This window comes from Liolophura sinensis, chromosome 6 (genome assembly GCF_032854445.1).
Source record: "Liolophura sinensis isolate JHLJ2023 chromosome 6, CUHK_Ljap_v2, whole genome shotgun sequence".
Lineage (NCBI taxonomy): Eukaryota > Metazoa > Mollusca > Polyplacophora > Chitonida > Chitonidae > Liolophura > Liolophura sinensis.
In genome coordinates, this window is record NC_088300.1 from 4273349 (window position 1) to 4289061 (window position 15713).

The 15713-nt window shown below is 38.9% G+C and overlaps 1 protein-coding gene across 1 annotated transcript; it reads right to left on the reverse strand.

The window, feature by feature from the left end:
• Window positions 1–1786: 1786 nt before the first annotated feature.
• Window positions 1787–13324, reverse strand: LOC135466145 (eukaryotic initiation factor 4A-III). The gene is made up of 12 exons (XM_064743516.1): window positions 13186–13324; window positions 10704–10776; window positions 10139–10268; window positions 7851–7983; window positions 7136–7216; window positions 6594–6735; window positions 6244–6382; window positions 5607–5722; window positions 4196–4303; window positions 3298–3425; window positions 2863–2995; window positions 1787–2034 (listed from the first exon to the last, which is right to left on the reverse strand). The coding sequence occupies exons 1-11, from the start codon at window positions 13322–13324 to the stop codon at window positions 2979–2981; spliced, it is 1206 nt and encodes a 401-aa protein (XP_064599586.1). The 3' UTR covers window positions 1787–2034; window positions 2863–2978.
• Between the last annotated feature and the right edge of the window lie 2389 nt (window positions 13325–15713).

Sequence of the window (15713 nt, forward strand, 5' to 3'; positions counted from 1 at the left end):
TACCCCAACACAGGAATACCCCAACACAGGAACATGAATACCCCGTGACACAAAGATACCCCAACACAGGAACAGGAATACCCCGTGACACAAAGATACCCCAACACAGGAATACCCCTTGAAACAAAGATACCCCAACACAGGAATACCCCGTGACACAAAGATACCTCAACACAGGAACAGGAATACCCCGTGACACAAAGATACCCCAACACAGGAAAACCTCGTGACACAGAGATACCCCCACACATGAATACCCCGCGGCACAGGGATACCCCAACACAGGAATACCCTGTGACACAGAGATACCCCAACACAGGAATACCACCATGACACAGAGATACCCCAACACAAGAACACCCTGTGACACAAAAATACCCCAACACAGGAATACCACCATGACAGGATACCCCAACACAGGAATACCACCATGACACAGAGATACCCCAACACAGGAACACCCTGTGACACAAAAATACCCCAACACAGGAATACCCCATGACAGGATACCCCAACACAGGAATACCACCATGACACAGAGATACCCCAACACAGGAATACCACCATGACACAGAGATACCCCAACACAAGAACACCCTGTGACACAAAAAAAAAACCCAACACAGGAATACCACCATGACACAGAGATACCCCAACACAAGAACACCCTGTGACACAAAAATACCCCAACACAGGAATACCCCATGACAGGATACCCCAACACAGGAATACCACCATGACACAGAGATACCCCAACACAGGAACACCCTGTGACACAAAAATACCCCAACATAGGAATACCCCATGACAGGATACCCCAACACAGGAATACCACCATGACACAGAGATACCCCAACACAAGAACACCCTGTGACACAAAAATACCCCAACACAGGAATACCCCATGACAGGATACCCCAACACAGGAATACCACCATGACACAGAGATACCCCAACACAAGAACACCCTGTGACACAAAAATACCCCAACATAGGAATACCCTGTGACAAAGTGTGAATTTACAGTAACTGCCAGACCTCACAATAAAACAAGTTCATGGTTTCACAAACGTTACCTGGCTCCAGTTTGCTACCTACATTTTACTGTCAGAATGCCCACATTTAATAATTTAATTTCATCAGAAAACAAGTTCAGGTGAAAGCAACATACACAGGAATAAATATATTCCTATTTCCATAGTGGGTATTGACATTGTAGTTACGGACCATGTATGAGGTAAGTATTTTTGTCCCAGCCCACCAAGAGAATGCGGCCCTTTTACACGAAGCCTTCCTAACATTAAGAACACATAACTACTATGGCAACCAGCACTGTTGACATTACGTCGGCATTGTAGTTATGTGCTCATTATTTTATGAGGGCTTCGTGCAGGTGGGCCTAAGAGTATTCTCCTTGCCCTGCAAAAGCTTGGTCTAAATGGTTGCAACAATGTTTGGACATATGACTGCCTGTGGCACTGGAATCCAATGATTTTGAGTTAACTACTTTGGTAACAAATATTGATGAATATTATACATAAAAGTGGATTTGCACTTGAAAACTTAACTCTGATGAGTATTTCATATAGAACTTGAACTGGAAGAGACCATGTTGATAGGAGATTGTAATGAGGTTTTATAACCAGTATTCGGTGTAAAATGTTGCCTTCAGTGTGAACATGTGATCAGCCAGAAAATGAAAGTTTAATGTGAATAAAATGGCTTCACGGTCCTGCTCCAAGGCATTTGTCAGGTGAACTCGTAAAAATAAAGACAACTACTGGTACTTATTAGGATTAAAACATTTATTTGCATTAAAGGACATTTAAAAAAAAAAGAACTGGATGATAATTTACAAGTGGATGTTTATAAAGACACTGATAAAGCGAAGTAAACACTTCAAACATTTCACAAGTTCAAGAATGTTCTGGACCATGATAGTATTGGACAAGTAAGACGAACACAAAATGTTTGTAGAACTTCCTGACGAAGGACAGCTAAAACTGGCATCTTCGGTAAAACTTCTCAGCAAGCCTGAAAAATAAATGAAAAACAGGGGATAAAGAATTTAATAAAATAAAAAGAGGCAGGAAAGCAGCTACGTCTCTGTACTAACTCAACAATTTTCTACATTAACCACCAAGGTTACTACACAATGATGTAAAGTTTGTGACATTTTGATCTAAATTCCCATACATTTTTCTCCTCTTCTAAGCTAAGGCTTTTCTATGTGAATTTTACTATTAACTGTTTGATAACACATTTCCAAGTAAAATTCCTCAATTCGCTCACTTTAAATCGTCTCCAATGACATAATTTGGAAAAAGAAAAACTCAGGTCTAAAAAATCATGCTAAATAATGTTTGACTGATACCCAATAGTACAAATTGTTTTTGGCTTACTGTTACCTGTATTTCACTGATGTTTTACACAATTCAAACTATTTTTTATGGGTGTAGGAAACTACAACACCTTTCCACAGGACCTGACAAAAAGTTGCAGGGGATTCAGTAAAAGCTCAGGCCCGGCCAAGACAAAATAGCTGGCAAGCAGTTTCGCACTCTCCTTCATGCCACTTTACGCAAGCACATCCATTTTTTTTCTTTTCCATTCGCATAAAAATATATTTTTTGGAGAGTAACAGATCATTCGCCTAAATTTGACTTGAAACAAAAACAAAAAATATCAGCAGAAATACTATTTTTTTCAGTTTGTCCAGCTTTTTATACACTGTCACGGTGGAAGTAAAACAGCCCCATCAAATATTTAAATTGAAGTGAACAGTTGTCCATGCATATATTACTGGTACCTGTGTACAATGAAACAACAAAAAACAACTGACGAATGAAGAGGAAAACTTACGTAAATGACAGCTGGCTGTCAGTGATCCATCAGGCCACTGACAGCCTTCATGTGTCCACCACAGTGACAGTCACGCGCCTCCTCTATATGCATGTTGTGTCTACAGATCTCGCTCTTCAGATCAAATCAGCAACTGTGAAAAGAAATTCGGAATAGTTTGTTTTATCTCTCACAATAACAGCATATTATTAAAGGAACGATGCGTATTGAAAGTTACCTTGTTGCCTGAAGTAAAGAAAAGATATTTTCTCCAACGAAAATGTACCACTAGACTACTTAAGTCGAGCTTTCTTTGACTTGAACATTTCAACATTATTTTGTCTCTGAATGGAAATGATACAATTTCTTTGGACAACAAAAATATTATATATATAGAACTTGATTGAGTCTAGATGCAGCTGGAAATAATGTCCAGTATATGAGGGTTATACGAACCATTCATTGGCATCTCATCAATCTGTGTAGAATAGTACTGTTCAATATCCCTCAAGATCCGGATGTCATCATTCTTCACAAAATTGATAGCAACACCCTTTCTGCCAAATCGACCAGAGCGACCAATCCTAAAAGTACCAATAACATGTATAGATATTCATGACCCTGTTTTGCTTTTTGGTGCTATGCCTTGTATCCCAACTGTTCCTAAAACATTCCATTTTTCTCAACTCTAAGGTGTTATTATAATAGTGGTTTAGACAAAGTATAGCGTACAATATCGATCAATTGATATGTCACACCAATACAAGTTGTCATCACTGCCAAGACCATATTTGTGCACAAGAACTGGTTCATGACATCAGCAAAAAAATTATGTACTTCTTCAGAGTCACAGTTGCACATTTGTTGAATGATAGTAATGAAGTAATTAAGGTATCTCTTGGTAAATTCCATATTTTACACAAGCTTCGACCCTCATCCATGCTCATAACATTTGAAATTGATGTAGAGATGACTTGCTTTCTTTTTTATTGCTACTGACTGCTACTGGCTTAGCTGAATCTTTCAACGAATATTTACTGGATAGTTTTAATTCTAACATTTCTTCTACAAGACATTCCTCAAAACTGACGCTTTCCTAATAAAAGGCCGCCTTTCTAGCTTTTAACATTACTTCAGACCTTGTAGCTTGATTGGCACAATGTCACCAAAAGTGTAATATCTGTACAGTAATTCATCATTTGGTCACAGCATAGAAACACACAGCTGATCAATGAAAGCCTTAACAGCGGTATCCACTAACAGTGAACACCAAGCCAGTTAAATGTTCTGTACCATACATGTATAAACACTTGACCATGTGGCTGATATATCTTTTGTTTAGTCAATGACTTACCTATGGATGTACAACTCACGGTTGTTAGGCAGATCGTAATTAATGACTAACGAGACCTGCTGAACATCAATTCCTCTTGCCCAAACATCTGTGGTAATCAAAACTCGACTGAAACAAAAGGGCCAACGCTCTGACTTTAATATGATAAGATATCAAAATACCATAATAGTTGTTTAAGAGCTCATGTTTAAGGGCTGTAGTCAGATGTTAAATTCAATAGGATCAAGTAATAAATGTTAGCCAGGTACTGAACTCAATTAGAGTATCAGGGTTTGCACAGCTCATACGAAGATAAATTCCAGGATTTTTCAAGGACTTAAAAGCAATATATGCTGCATGTCACAGTCATCCACAGGCCCCCAGTCCTACGTGGACCTGGTGTAAATTCCATCCATATGAATGTGTGTGAAAGACAGTCATCTTTCGCCATTTTTGAAAGACAAACTAACATGCCAACAGCTCTGAACCCAGTTTCTGTACAATAGTTAGGAGTTGGACTGTTGTTCACTTTCATCCTCTAACTTCTCGCAATGAAACAATACACTTCTGCCATTTTGTCCTGGCGAGTTGGGATGTTTGTCAAGAGTTATCTCCCCTATCACACATACACTGAACAGGTTAACCTCTAGTTATGGCCATGGATTTATTCATGCCCCAATTCAACCAATGTTTAAATTCTTGCAGTAATGGCCACTCGTCTCAAAACTTACATTTCCTTGACATTTTTTTATGTACAGGGCCTACTAAAAATGGTCAAAATAATCCCGTGTCATACACAGCTGAGTTGGCGAAAGTATCAAGCATGATGGCAAATCGTGCAACTATACTATCAGTATCCATGCTCCAGGACAGCAAACTTGAGTTATATATGCGACCCTGGAAGATTAACATTAAGATGCTGCAAGATACGAGTCAACCAAGTTGCGGTCTGGAGCGGACACTGAAGATGGCGTGGAAAGTAAACCAGGGACAAGAACGATAAAACATGACAGGATTTATACTGTTTTACTTTTTCACATCTGTGACATTTACTTCACTAAGCCTGAAATTCAAGCACTTTCAAGGACTTTCAAGGCATGGAATTTCTGAAAAAAAAAAACAATTCAAGTATTCTCCAGGTTTTCAAGAACCTGTGCCAAACTTGGAGTTTGAGAAATGTAGACTGTCATAATTTTTTCTGTACTTTACATATATTAATGTGATCAGTAAGGCTTGAAAAATAAAAAAATCATAAAAACATCAAAATCAGACATAATAAAATGGTGGATTTATAATTTTTTAGTGTCAGCAAGTCATAAAACAATACAATTGTTGTTGCCTAATTTTGACAGATGAAAATTCAGATCACAATGGCATAAAGCTTACAGTAAGTCAGCTCAGGTAGTCCACAAAGCAAATGCAAATGTTATACCTTTCACCAGCTCTGAACTGTTTCATAATGGCTTCTCTCTCCTTCTGTGGCATGTCACCATGCATGGAGGACACAGTGAAGTTAGCTTCCCTCATCTTCTCTGTCAGCCAATCCACCTACAGTGATAAACATTATTCATATGTTTGATCAGTGGTTGATACAGTAATCAGCAGTACTTCACAAACAAAATGGTAATTTATGAGGAAGATGCTGTGACAACTTGTTGGGAAGCACCGGGACAGTCAAGAAGCTACTTTATCTCAATATGGAATCTGTATGAACTAGAACTGAACTTGTAGCTTTAATGCTATGTGTTCTATAGGGATAAGATTTTATCTGGGGCTTCTCCAGAATGACAAAAAACTCAAAAGCATGTTCTGGCAGGTAGAATTGCATAATACCCCAACAGGTCTTTAACACAGTATGTCAACAAGAGGTTAGGGATCTCAACACACATCTGTCATGGCAGGGTGATTAACAGTGAATGGCATCAGGCTTGATGTTCATGACAGAAACGCAGAGGATTGAAATACACTTCGGCCATTACTATCAGCAGAATGTATCATACAGGCACGAGTGCAATGTTGGAGAATGCTCAGTGCTAGAAAAATCAGGGAAACTCTTATACTGTACTGACCTTTCTCTTGGTGTTGCAGAATATAACTGCCTGTGTGATTGTCAGAGTATCATACAGATCACAAAGGGTGTCAAACTTCCACTCTTCTCTCTCCACTGCGACAAAGAACTGCTTGATCCCTTCCAATGTCAACTCATCACTGTGGACAAAGGATAAGGATCACATACAACATAACCAAGGATAGAATTTCAAAACTTTGCACCACAATTAAGCGACTGATCACAATCAAACTAAAATGGTTCGTTCTGGTGATAATACAACCAAAAATAGAAGAAACATCAAGTGATCTTAAATGTGCCAAGGTTTGGACTAGGGTAAGTTCTCCTTTGATCAAATATATACGTGCTCACCGTTTGACCAGGATCCTGACTGGGTCGGTCATGAACTTGTTTGTCATCTCTAGGATCTCGTGGGGTAGGGTAGCAGATATAAGGAGAACCTGTGTGGCTGGGGGCAAATACCTGTAGACATCATATATTTGCTCCTTAAACCCTGAAAACAATGACACGCACAAAATATAACCGAGAATCACACTGTAGTGTGTCATCTTCAAATCTTACCATTACATAATGCCATGGATACCTGTCCACTACTTTGTCTTAACTAATACAACTGCACTTTCTGGATGCCCAGAAATGAGCTTTCAGACTAAAACTGCCAACTGGCATCATCTCATCTCAAAAACACAATTTACAAACAATCAACATATTAATCGCCTTTTACTTTACAAATGTAAAAGTCTTGTTATATATACAAATACTGAAGTTCATAGTGATAAACCATAAAGTGTGCTCAAAAGCCTTATCTCCCTCTTACCATTTGTCGAGTTTGCAAAGAATGTCTTACAGCAAACAGCATTTTGCTTAATCCCGCCTCAGGACACTGGACATACCTTTATTTAACATTTCATCTGCTTCATCCAGAATAAGCATCTTGATAGATCGAGTGCGGAGACTTCGGCGCCGAATCATATCTGAGGGGAATAAGTCAAGACATGAGTGCCAAGGCGTATTCAGGACAGAAACTTCACATCACAAATAATTGGTGTTAGTTCAACCCAAGCTAGGCTGAAAAGATGACCTCACAGATTTATGTTGTACCCAAGTGTTTGGCTGTACAGTTAGGTCCATATGTGGAAGAAACTAAATAGTGCATGCAGACAATCACCATGTACCTACACAGTAGCTGAGCTAATAAAACAAATTTCTCTCCATCCACAGGTGATAAAATCTGAACGTGTCATTTCACTATGTAAGTTCAGAGAAGCAAAACAGCACCCGACACACCTTATACTGTACAGCTTAGCCGGCCAGCCAGCCCACATCAGACCCCAGTCACAAAGCTTAGACTTGTGCTGTTATTCCTTAATTAGATTTGAATCTGAACACTAATTTTTATGTCATGAAGTACTCTTAGTATTAAAAAAAACATCCATAAGGTGAATCCCCATTTTGATGTAGTAAACTGTTTTGAGTAAAGAAGAGGGATGTCTAAAACAGCTTCTTGATTCTGGGGACTGCCTTGTCAAGAACCAAAACCATTGCAGCTGAGGGTGAGAGACACAGAGAGACATACAGAGAGAGGTGAAACTGCAAGAACTTTCTTACCAAAGACCCTCCCTGGTGTGCCAGAGACAACATGTTGACCATAATCCAGCTTGCGGATGTCCTCCCCAATGTTTGTGCCACCAATACAGGCATGACACTGCACACTCATGTAGTCCCCCAGAGCTAGGATAACCTGCAACAAGACATATAAGGAGGCCTCAAACAAGACGATAAGGGTACTCAACTGGATTTTATGTGTAACATTTTCTGCTTGCCTCTGTATGCTAAAGTGGTTTGTATCTGCCACACATCAGTAACACCAGTAAAGATGAATATCTCTACAGTTTTCACAGCAAAATTTTCGTTCAGTCCACTTCTATCTAATCGTACAAATGCATCAGCTCACAATTCATCAGACCAAACTTTTGTGGGCGCCAAGTATTGACTGGGTTATAAATTCTCGGTTCATCCGTGCACCATCATCTTCTTTGATAATAAATTAACTGATACTAACCTAAAAGCCAAAATGCACATGTAGGAGACAATGTGAATAAAACTTCACTATATGATGAAACCAATCCAACACATGTCAACTTCCGTCAAGATATTCAACATCAAAGTTAATGTTTATCTTTTGTGGAGATGAACCTGAATGATTCACTAAGCAATCAATGTTACTTTTGTTCAGCCAGTCAGCCTTGTGGGGCAACTCATTGCATGAAATACAAACTGTAACCATACAGGTGGCTACCAAACCAGCTTAGACAGCAAAAAGGTACCTGTACAGTGGTTCACAGAAGTCATTTTTCTACCTAATGGCCAACACTTTCTGGGCCAAATTGAGTTCTTCTTTCAGCTGAAATTGGGTTGCTTCTTTAACCTGACCGACCGTTTCAGATACTCAAAATGAATAGTTTTGTACTCCACTATCCTTCACTGATTAAAGTAATTATCACTGCCTATATATTAAGTCAAGCTGGCTTCCTAGTTGATACTGCAAACTGATAATCGGCACATTCCAATTATTGTTACATGTACTTCAAGATACCAGTCCAGTTTGAAGACCTGCCCAGAATGCTTACAACCTAGAGCATCAATCTAGACGGACCGAAACTCACAGCATGAGCAATTGGTCTTAACATCACTTTAAAAAAATATCCAGTAGTCATGAATCAAGATAGAATGGCAATGCCTTAACCGCTTATGGAGTATATGTTTGTCACTCTCAGTGTGTAGAAGACATTTCAAAAATGATCTGAAGTAAAAAGGAGGAAACCAGTCAAAAACAGGGTCAAATCATTCCCAAGGATCAACTTGGCAGAAACCAAGGAAGTTTACTGCGTGTCATGTTTGATTTCATACGCCCCTCCGCTTCCAAAAATTGCCTTCTTAAATCTAAATCAACGCAGAGGGTCATTAAAATTTCTGGGAGATAACTCTTAACGCGAACAGGTTGCTTCACGGAACTGTGGATATGTTCAAATTGAGTTCATGCACAATTTTGAATATTTCTTTTTAAAAAAAAACACCTAACATTGAATAAATATAACCAATTTTTGAGTTTTTCATTCAATCGACAGATCGATTACCGGCTCATCCAGATGACTTCTAAGAACTCCTGCGTGTAGTGGCTGGACAACAAGATTCAGCTTGACCAGTACGCTCAAGACTTTCTCATGCTTAAAGCATGTAAAATCTGAGTGTGCAGATACATAATATCAAGTGCCGCTATAATTACTTGACTTTTTTATCTCATTTATTTCACATAAGAATTATTTCAAAGATGAAGATCAAACTTATACCTCATTTAAAGGAATCATTATGGCTCGGCATCACTTTGCCTGTATCAGCCCTACCATTGAAACTTATACCAGGTTTCTCAAATAATTTCAACTGTTTCCAGCTTTAATTGTTCATTCTGCATTAGACAATCCACAAATCAATGCCTGGCGAAATCCACCCTTATTCCATGGTAATTTAGTCAATTTATATAACTTATGGTACGCAATGAATGAATCAAATAGATACAACAGAAGTAGAACATTGCTCCTGCTGATGCAAGGGTTAAGATTTATAGTAATTGTGACAATGTCCTTTATTCGAAAAATAACTAACATAATATCACACCAAAATTAATTCTTGATTAAAGGGAACCTGCTTTATTAAAAGGCAGCTTTAACATTGCTTGAGGATAGCACTCATGAAAATACTAAGCTCTACATTAGTGAATTGAAGAGTATAGATCTGTATTTCTGAAAGCCAAGCTAGGAAGAATGAAACAAATCTCAGCTCTACATCAAAACATACATAATATCCCAACCACCCTGCCCACCACCCAAGTCACCTACCTTCTGTATCTGTGTGGCCAGTTCTCTAGTAGGCGAGAGAACCAATGCCTGCGTTTCTCGCACCTGGGTATCCAGGCATTGCAGAATGGAGATGGAAAATGTAGCAGTTTTTCCAGTACCAGACTGAGCTCTGAAAGAGCAATGTATGTAAGTGATAACAGCAGCATATAAACTTTGTTTGTAGGTACAAAACTACCGTGTGAAAGAAAAACTCACCTACCAAAACTACATGAAAAAGAAGGTTTATTTTCAAGAATTCCTTTCATTTACATGTCTCAACATTTAAATGGGCGAAGAGGGGTGTTTTGTTTGTCTTGCGTGGTGGACCACCACCCATTCTATAATGTGCTTTACTGTAGGAATGAATGATGAAGTGACTTCTGCAGTACTTCACATATATTCTGGAGATCCAAAAGGGAGAATAGGCTTTTAAACCTAACCCAAAACACCAGTGCACACAGCAATATAACATGAAGAAAAAAAGAGCCCATCTAATCACTCCAATTACCAATTTTCCTTTAGCATCACATTATATCAAATATTACTAATTCAATTTTATACTTACTGAGCAATAACATCTCGGCCCTTCACTATGGGTTTAATAGCTCTCTGTTGAATAGCAGATGGTTTTTCAAATCCTAAAATGAGAATGCAAACATTTTCTGACACATTCAAATAAAATATTTGTCTGCTAGAGTATGCTTACCAAGCTCTGAACTGCTCAAGAGTAGGACAAAGTTGTCTTTCTTAAAGCTAAAAGATAAACAGTGCAGATGTACATATGTCCATAACCAAAAGTTTTCTTTAGCTTGGGAATTTATCGTTCTGGTAGTCTAAGGACCCATTGTGAAGAAGTAACTGAAGAGGCAGGGGAGGTTAGTAAACAACTATTTTCCGACACTTTACAAGCAAGTGAGTGCTTGGGGTTTAACGTCATACTTAAGTCATATGACAATGATGTTCTTAAAGTAGCATGTAAGTGTAATGTGCCACCTTGTAGCCCGACGGATTTCCACCACTCTTTCATCTAGTGCTGCTTCACTCAGACACCTTACCGAAGGCAAGTGAGCAGCCTTCCAGCCTAAGCAGCACACCAAGTTAGGTGTGACTGGACCCAGGATTGACCCTGGATGTACCGCTCCTGAAGCGGACGCTCTACCGATTGTGCTATTGGAGCCGGTTTGACACTTTACAAAGTATCCTACCACGATGAATGGGACCCAGCCATGATTATGCGAGTGCCAGAACAAGTATAAAATAGCAAATTTAGTCATCCAGGAATATGTGGAAAGCAGGTCTTTAGGCTGATGTCTTATTTTCACGAGACTTGTTTGATAACAAAGACCAATCGGTCTGAACATTCATTGAGTATGAAATTAAGATTAACAAAAGGAGTTGTGAGTCTTTCGGGGCTTGGCCCAACATGCACGCCAATTCTACAACTAAGTCTAACGTTTAAATTAACTGAATTACATTGTGCACAGCCTAATGAGTTTGATGTTGTATGCCATCCATACGTCTAACAGACGTCCCTTCCCAAAATTGTGGGTATTTTCCTTTTCGCACTTCGAATCTCCCCAACGTTTCCTAATGGACATCTCTTCAATCAGTGTTCTGGAGCCGAGGGGATAACACTTTCATTGAATCAAAATCACTGAATACGACTATGATCATATCAAACATTTCTAGTTCAGAACCCAGCCATGTCTGCCATCACTAACCACTGTGATCGTGGTGCAAAGCAGGCTATTTTCCACGATTTTGGTTTTTCACTTAAGCACAGCAGATGGTTTTTATCAGTGAAGAACAGCCACGTGCAAGTCAAAAAGTCTTCGTTGTGGAGAATACATCGCAAAGCATCGAGAAGGCCCACAGGACTGCCTGTTCAAAATTTCCCCATTTTTAGTCTAAAAATGACCAATTTGAGCGAACACTTTGACCCAAGGAAAGTACGATCCCCTCGACTAAGGACTGCCGATAAATAAAATCTCAGGTAGGAAACGCTACGGGGATCCTAACTGGAGACAGGAACATACCTAGTGTTTTGTGGGATTGGCCTCTGCTAGACATTGTATCGATAGCATATGTGTAATCCACTAGCCTACTAGGTAGCCCGAAAATCAGCGGCAAAGTTTGCTGCATACACAATAACTAATAACCAAATCAACTTAATACATGGTCCTATCCACAAGTTAAGACAATTATGAACTTTTAGCAACCAAAATTTAAAAAAAAAAAAAAAAATGAAAATGATAGCTTTTAAGGAAGAAATTCTTTCAAGAAAAGTAATCAAAATGTATCTAGCCTTCAAATATGATTAATTCAGTGTCCTGTAGTACTTTCAGCCTTAGTAATCAGCATTTGGGGCCATTAACCCCATGTTATTTTATCACCTCCTGTTCCTGGTGAGGAACCCAGGTGCTCAACACCATGAACTGTAGAGTGAAGTAGAAGTATGAAATGCCAGATGCTTTTAACATGACAAGAAATTGACACTGTGACTGCCATTTTTTTTTTCTCTCACCACCACAGCTGAGCATGTACCCAGTGTTAAAATAGCTGCACGTGTTAAATGAAGACATGGTAACATTTGAGAGTAGGACTCAAAAAGCAAGATATTATGCAATTACCACTCGTATATGCCATGGAATGAGAGAAAAAAATGTCCAGAAGAGCACGACGCCGTCAGCGAATGTAATTCACTTGACTTGCCCATGACACGTATTTTTTTTCTTGTTATATTTTCATTCCGCCAAAGGAAGGCTCATGGATAACTTCTCGGCTGTGAACTAGACCTTACCCAATTTCAAAGTTCACAAGTCGATTTCGTGGCTACCGATTAGGCTACGTCGTACGTTTTACTTCACAATTAAAAACGTTATGAGGCTGTAAAGCAACAGATATGGCTGCATAAAAACGTGTCGACAGGTATCTAAAGTTGCAACTGGTCCACGTGCTGTTGTTGGAAACTCCTTTTTTTGTTGTGTGCCATTCGCCGGTCCAGAGAGAAAGACCTACCAACACATTTAACCACATTAAACACCCACCATAAGCATATATTCCCCTCAGAAGTTCTTCCCTGATACCCATGGAATCAAATGTGGGAGTAACCTCGACATCTTCGCTTGTTTCAAACTCAATATTTCTCAGGGTCATCCCCACCAGGTAAAACTCGCCTGCCGACATTTTTAATTGCGCATGCGGAAGTGACTAGCCAAATTGCATTGTGGGAAAAAATCAAGTCACTTTTGCACTAGTACCTTTACTCTCGCATTGTTAGTCCCAAGTTGTCCCGAGATACATCGCTGTCGATCATTACAAAATGTCTTGATAATAATAATAATAATAATAATATAAAAACTAAAGACGTTGAACTGCTTTCCCTCGATGTAGGGTTCATGCATTTCCCCAAAATGTTCAACAGATGCCGTTAAAAGTTGTTGAAGACATAATAATTACATGAAGTTCAAATGAAAGAGATTGATAAGTTATATGGATACATATGATATGTGATATGACAAAATAAAGGAAACCTTCTCAAATTGCTACATCGTTTGTATTCCAACTGCAGCGTCTAGAAATGAAGAATACTGAGTGTAATCAGCACGGTGAAGTCATGATTATATACAGATTATGGTCAGTGTATGCTTGACAACAGTGCTCGCTTAACAACACGAAACAAGAAGCGGCGAGTAGCCTACTGACTTGAATTTAACACTTTACGCTTAACACAACCGAGAGATCAAATAGGACAATCCTAGTACAATACAATACAATACAAAGACAGTTGTTAAGCCTGACAAACAGGTCGAGATGAATCTAATTTACAGTTTCATACGGTAAATATGAATTAGGGACGGTGATTTCGAATGAACTCAGGTTTGTATTTTTCAGTAAAAAGAATTTCTTTTACATCCACGAAAGCTTGGTTTTCATGTGGCAATTTGTAAAAATGGAAGACAGTAAACGGCGTTGAAAGAGAAATAGCACATTACCTGATATGGTGACTAACGGTGCCTGTTCTAGGCACGAACAGTCAGCCTAGATCGCAGATCAGTAGTTTGGCCAATGTATTTTTTACCACAACAAATAAGGGAGAACATTACAAATTTGGATTCACATGACATATTAAATTTAACTTACAGAGTTTGCGTTAAATCTAATGCTAGGTTTCTCCGCGACATGGACATGCACAAGCTCCGGATCTAGGTTTGTTACATTTAGTGACTTGTACATTACACGGATTGTCAGAAAAGCGAGCCCGAGTTAACATTTTCTTTAAGTTAGGGGGCTTGACGTTTGCCGTTAATATTAACTGATTTGGATATTAAATCTTTCTTTCTATCGCTGTTATTTATTTTCTTTCATTGATGGGCTGAGAGGTGGTTTTCTTTATCCCCTGATCAATGAAACCTGCTGGGTACCCCCTTGAGGTTAAGGTAATGTTTATGCTCACAAAGCCGTTCATTACGAACAATTGGGTCTTCTATAATGGTACAGACTGGTCTCGCTAGTGAATATGGAACATTTTCCGGTGTATGCCTAGCATGGATGGAGATAACGTGAAGATAAAGTTGAGTGTCGGTAGGTTTCCTAAAATATCCGTAACTATAGAGTTTTCTGATTTTTTTTTTAACTAGGATATCTAGGAATGGTATATGCTGACGTCACTGACATCATGGCGAATACAATGCAGGGTATTTCGGATGCAGGGTATTGAGTATATTATGTAGAGATTCAATGGCGCCAGCACTGGAGGGCCAAAAAAAAAAAAAACAATGGTCCAGGTATCTCCGCCATTTTTCTTCAAACAACTTTCTAAAATCATCGCCATAGGTTAAGGATATTATGTCACATAACTTGGTCTCTAAATAAACCCATAGCTAGTGTTGCATAAGCTGGGGCCATTTAGTAGCCATTGCAGTTCCCAGAATTTGCACGTAATATTTGTCATTAAAACCGAAGGAATTGTTGTTTAAGATAAATTGAATGCTATTCATAAGTTTTTTGTTAAAGGGAACGTGAAGGCAGTCTGGAAGCCAGTACTGGATTGCCTCCAGATCTAATTCATGCGGTATGTTACTGTGCAAACTATGCACGTCGAATGTAGCTAAATTGCCTTCAGTACCTATCTCTTTAGATAGCTGATTTAAAAAATGTAAATCGTCTCGGACGAAGCTACTACTTTGTTCTAGGAAAGGTCGTAATAAGGTGTCAAAAAGATGACTAAACCTTTGTGTTGGTGAAGAGGGACCGGCTATGATGGGCTCGGGTTCAGGTCTCTGAGACTAGGGAGGACCGTTTTTTGTGATATTTTTGAATTTGGATAGCAGTTTTAATTTTCTCGGGTTTGTGAATTTTGGTAGACCATAAAAGTTACTAGTTTTGGACTCAAACTTAGTTAAATAATGTCTTTCTTTTTTTAGTGCGCAGGCGTTCATGTTTTCGCACTAACTTCCGAAGGTTTGTTGAAATGTTGTTGTGTGGACTACATTTATATTCTTTATATGAACACTGTAACAAATTACACTGCAATTTTTACAGTGAAAAAGTGCTCGGCAATTTTGTGACCAGT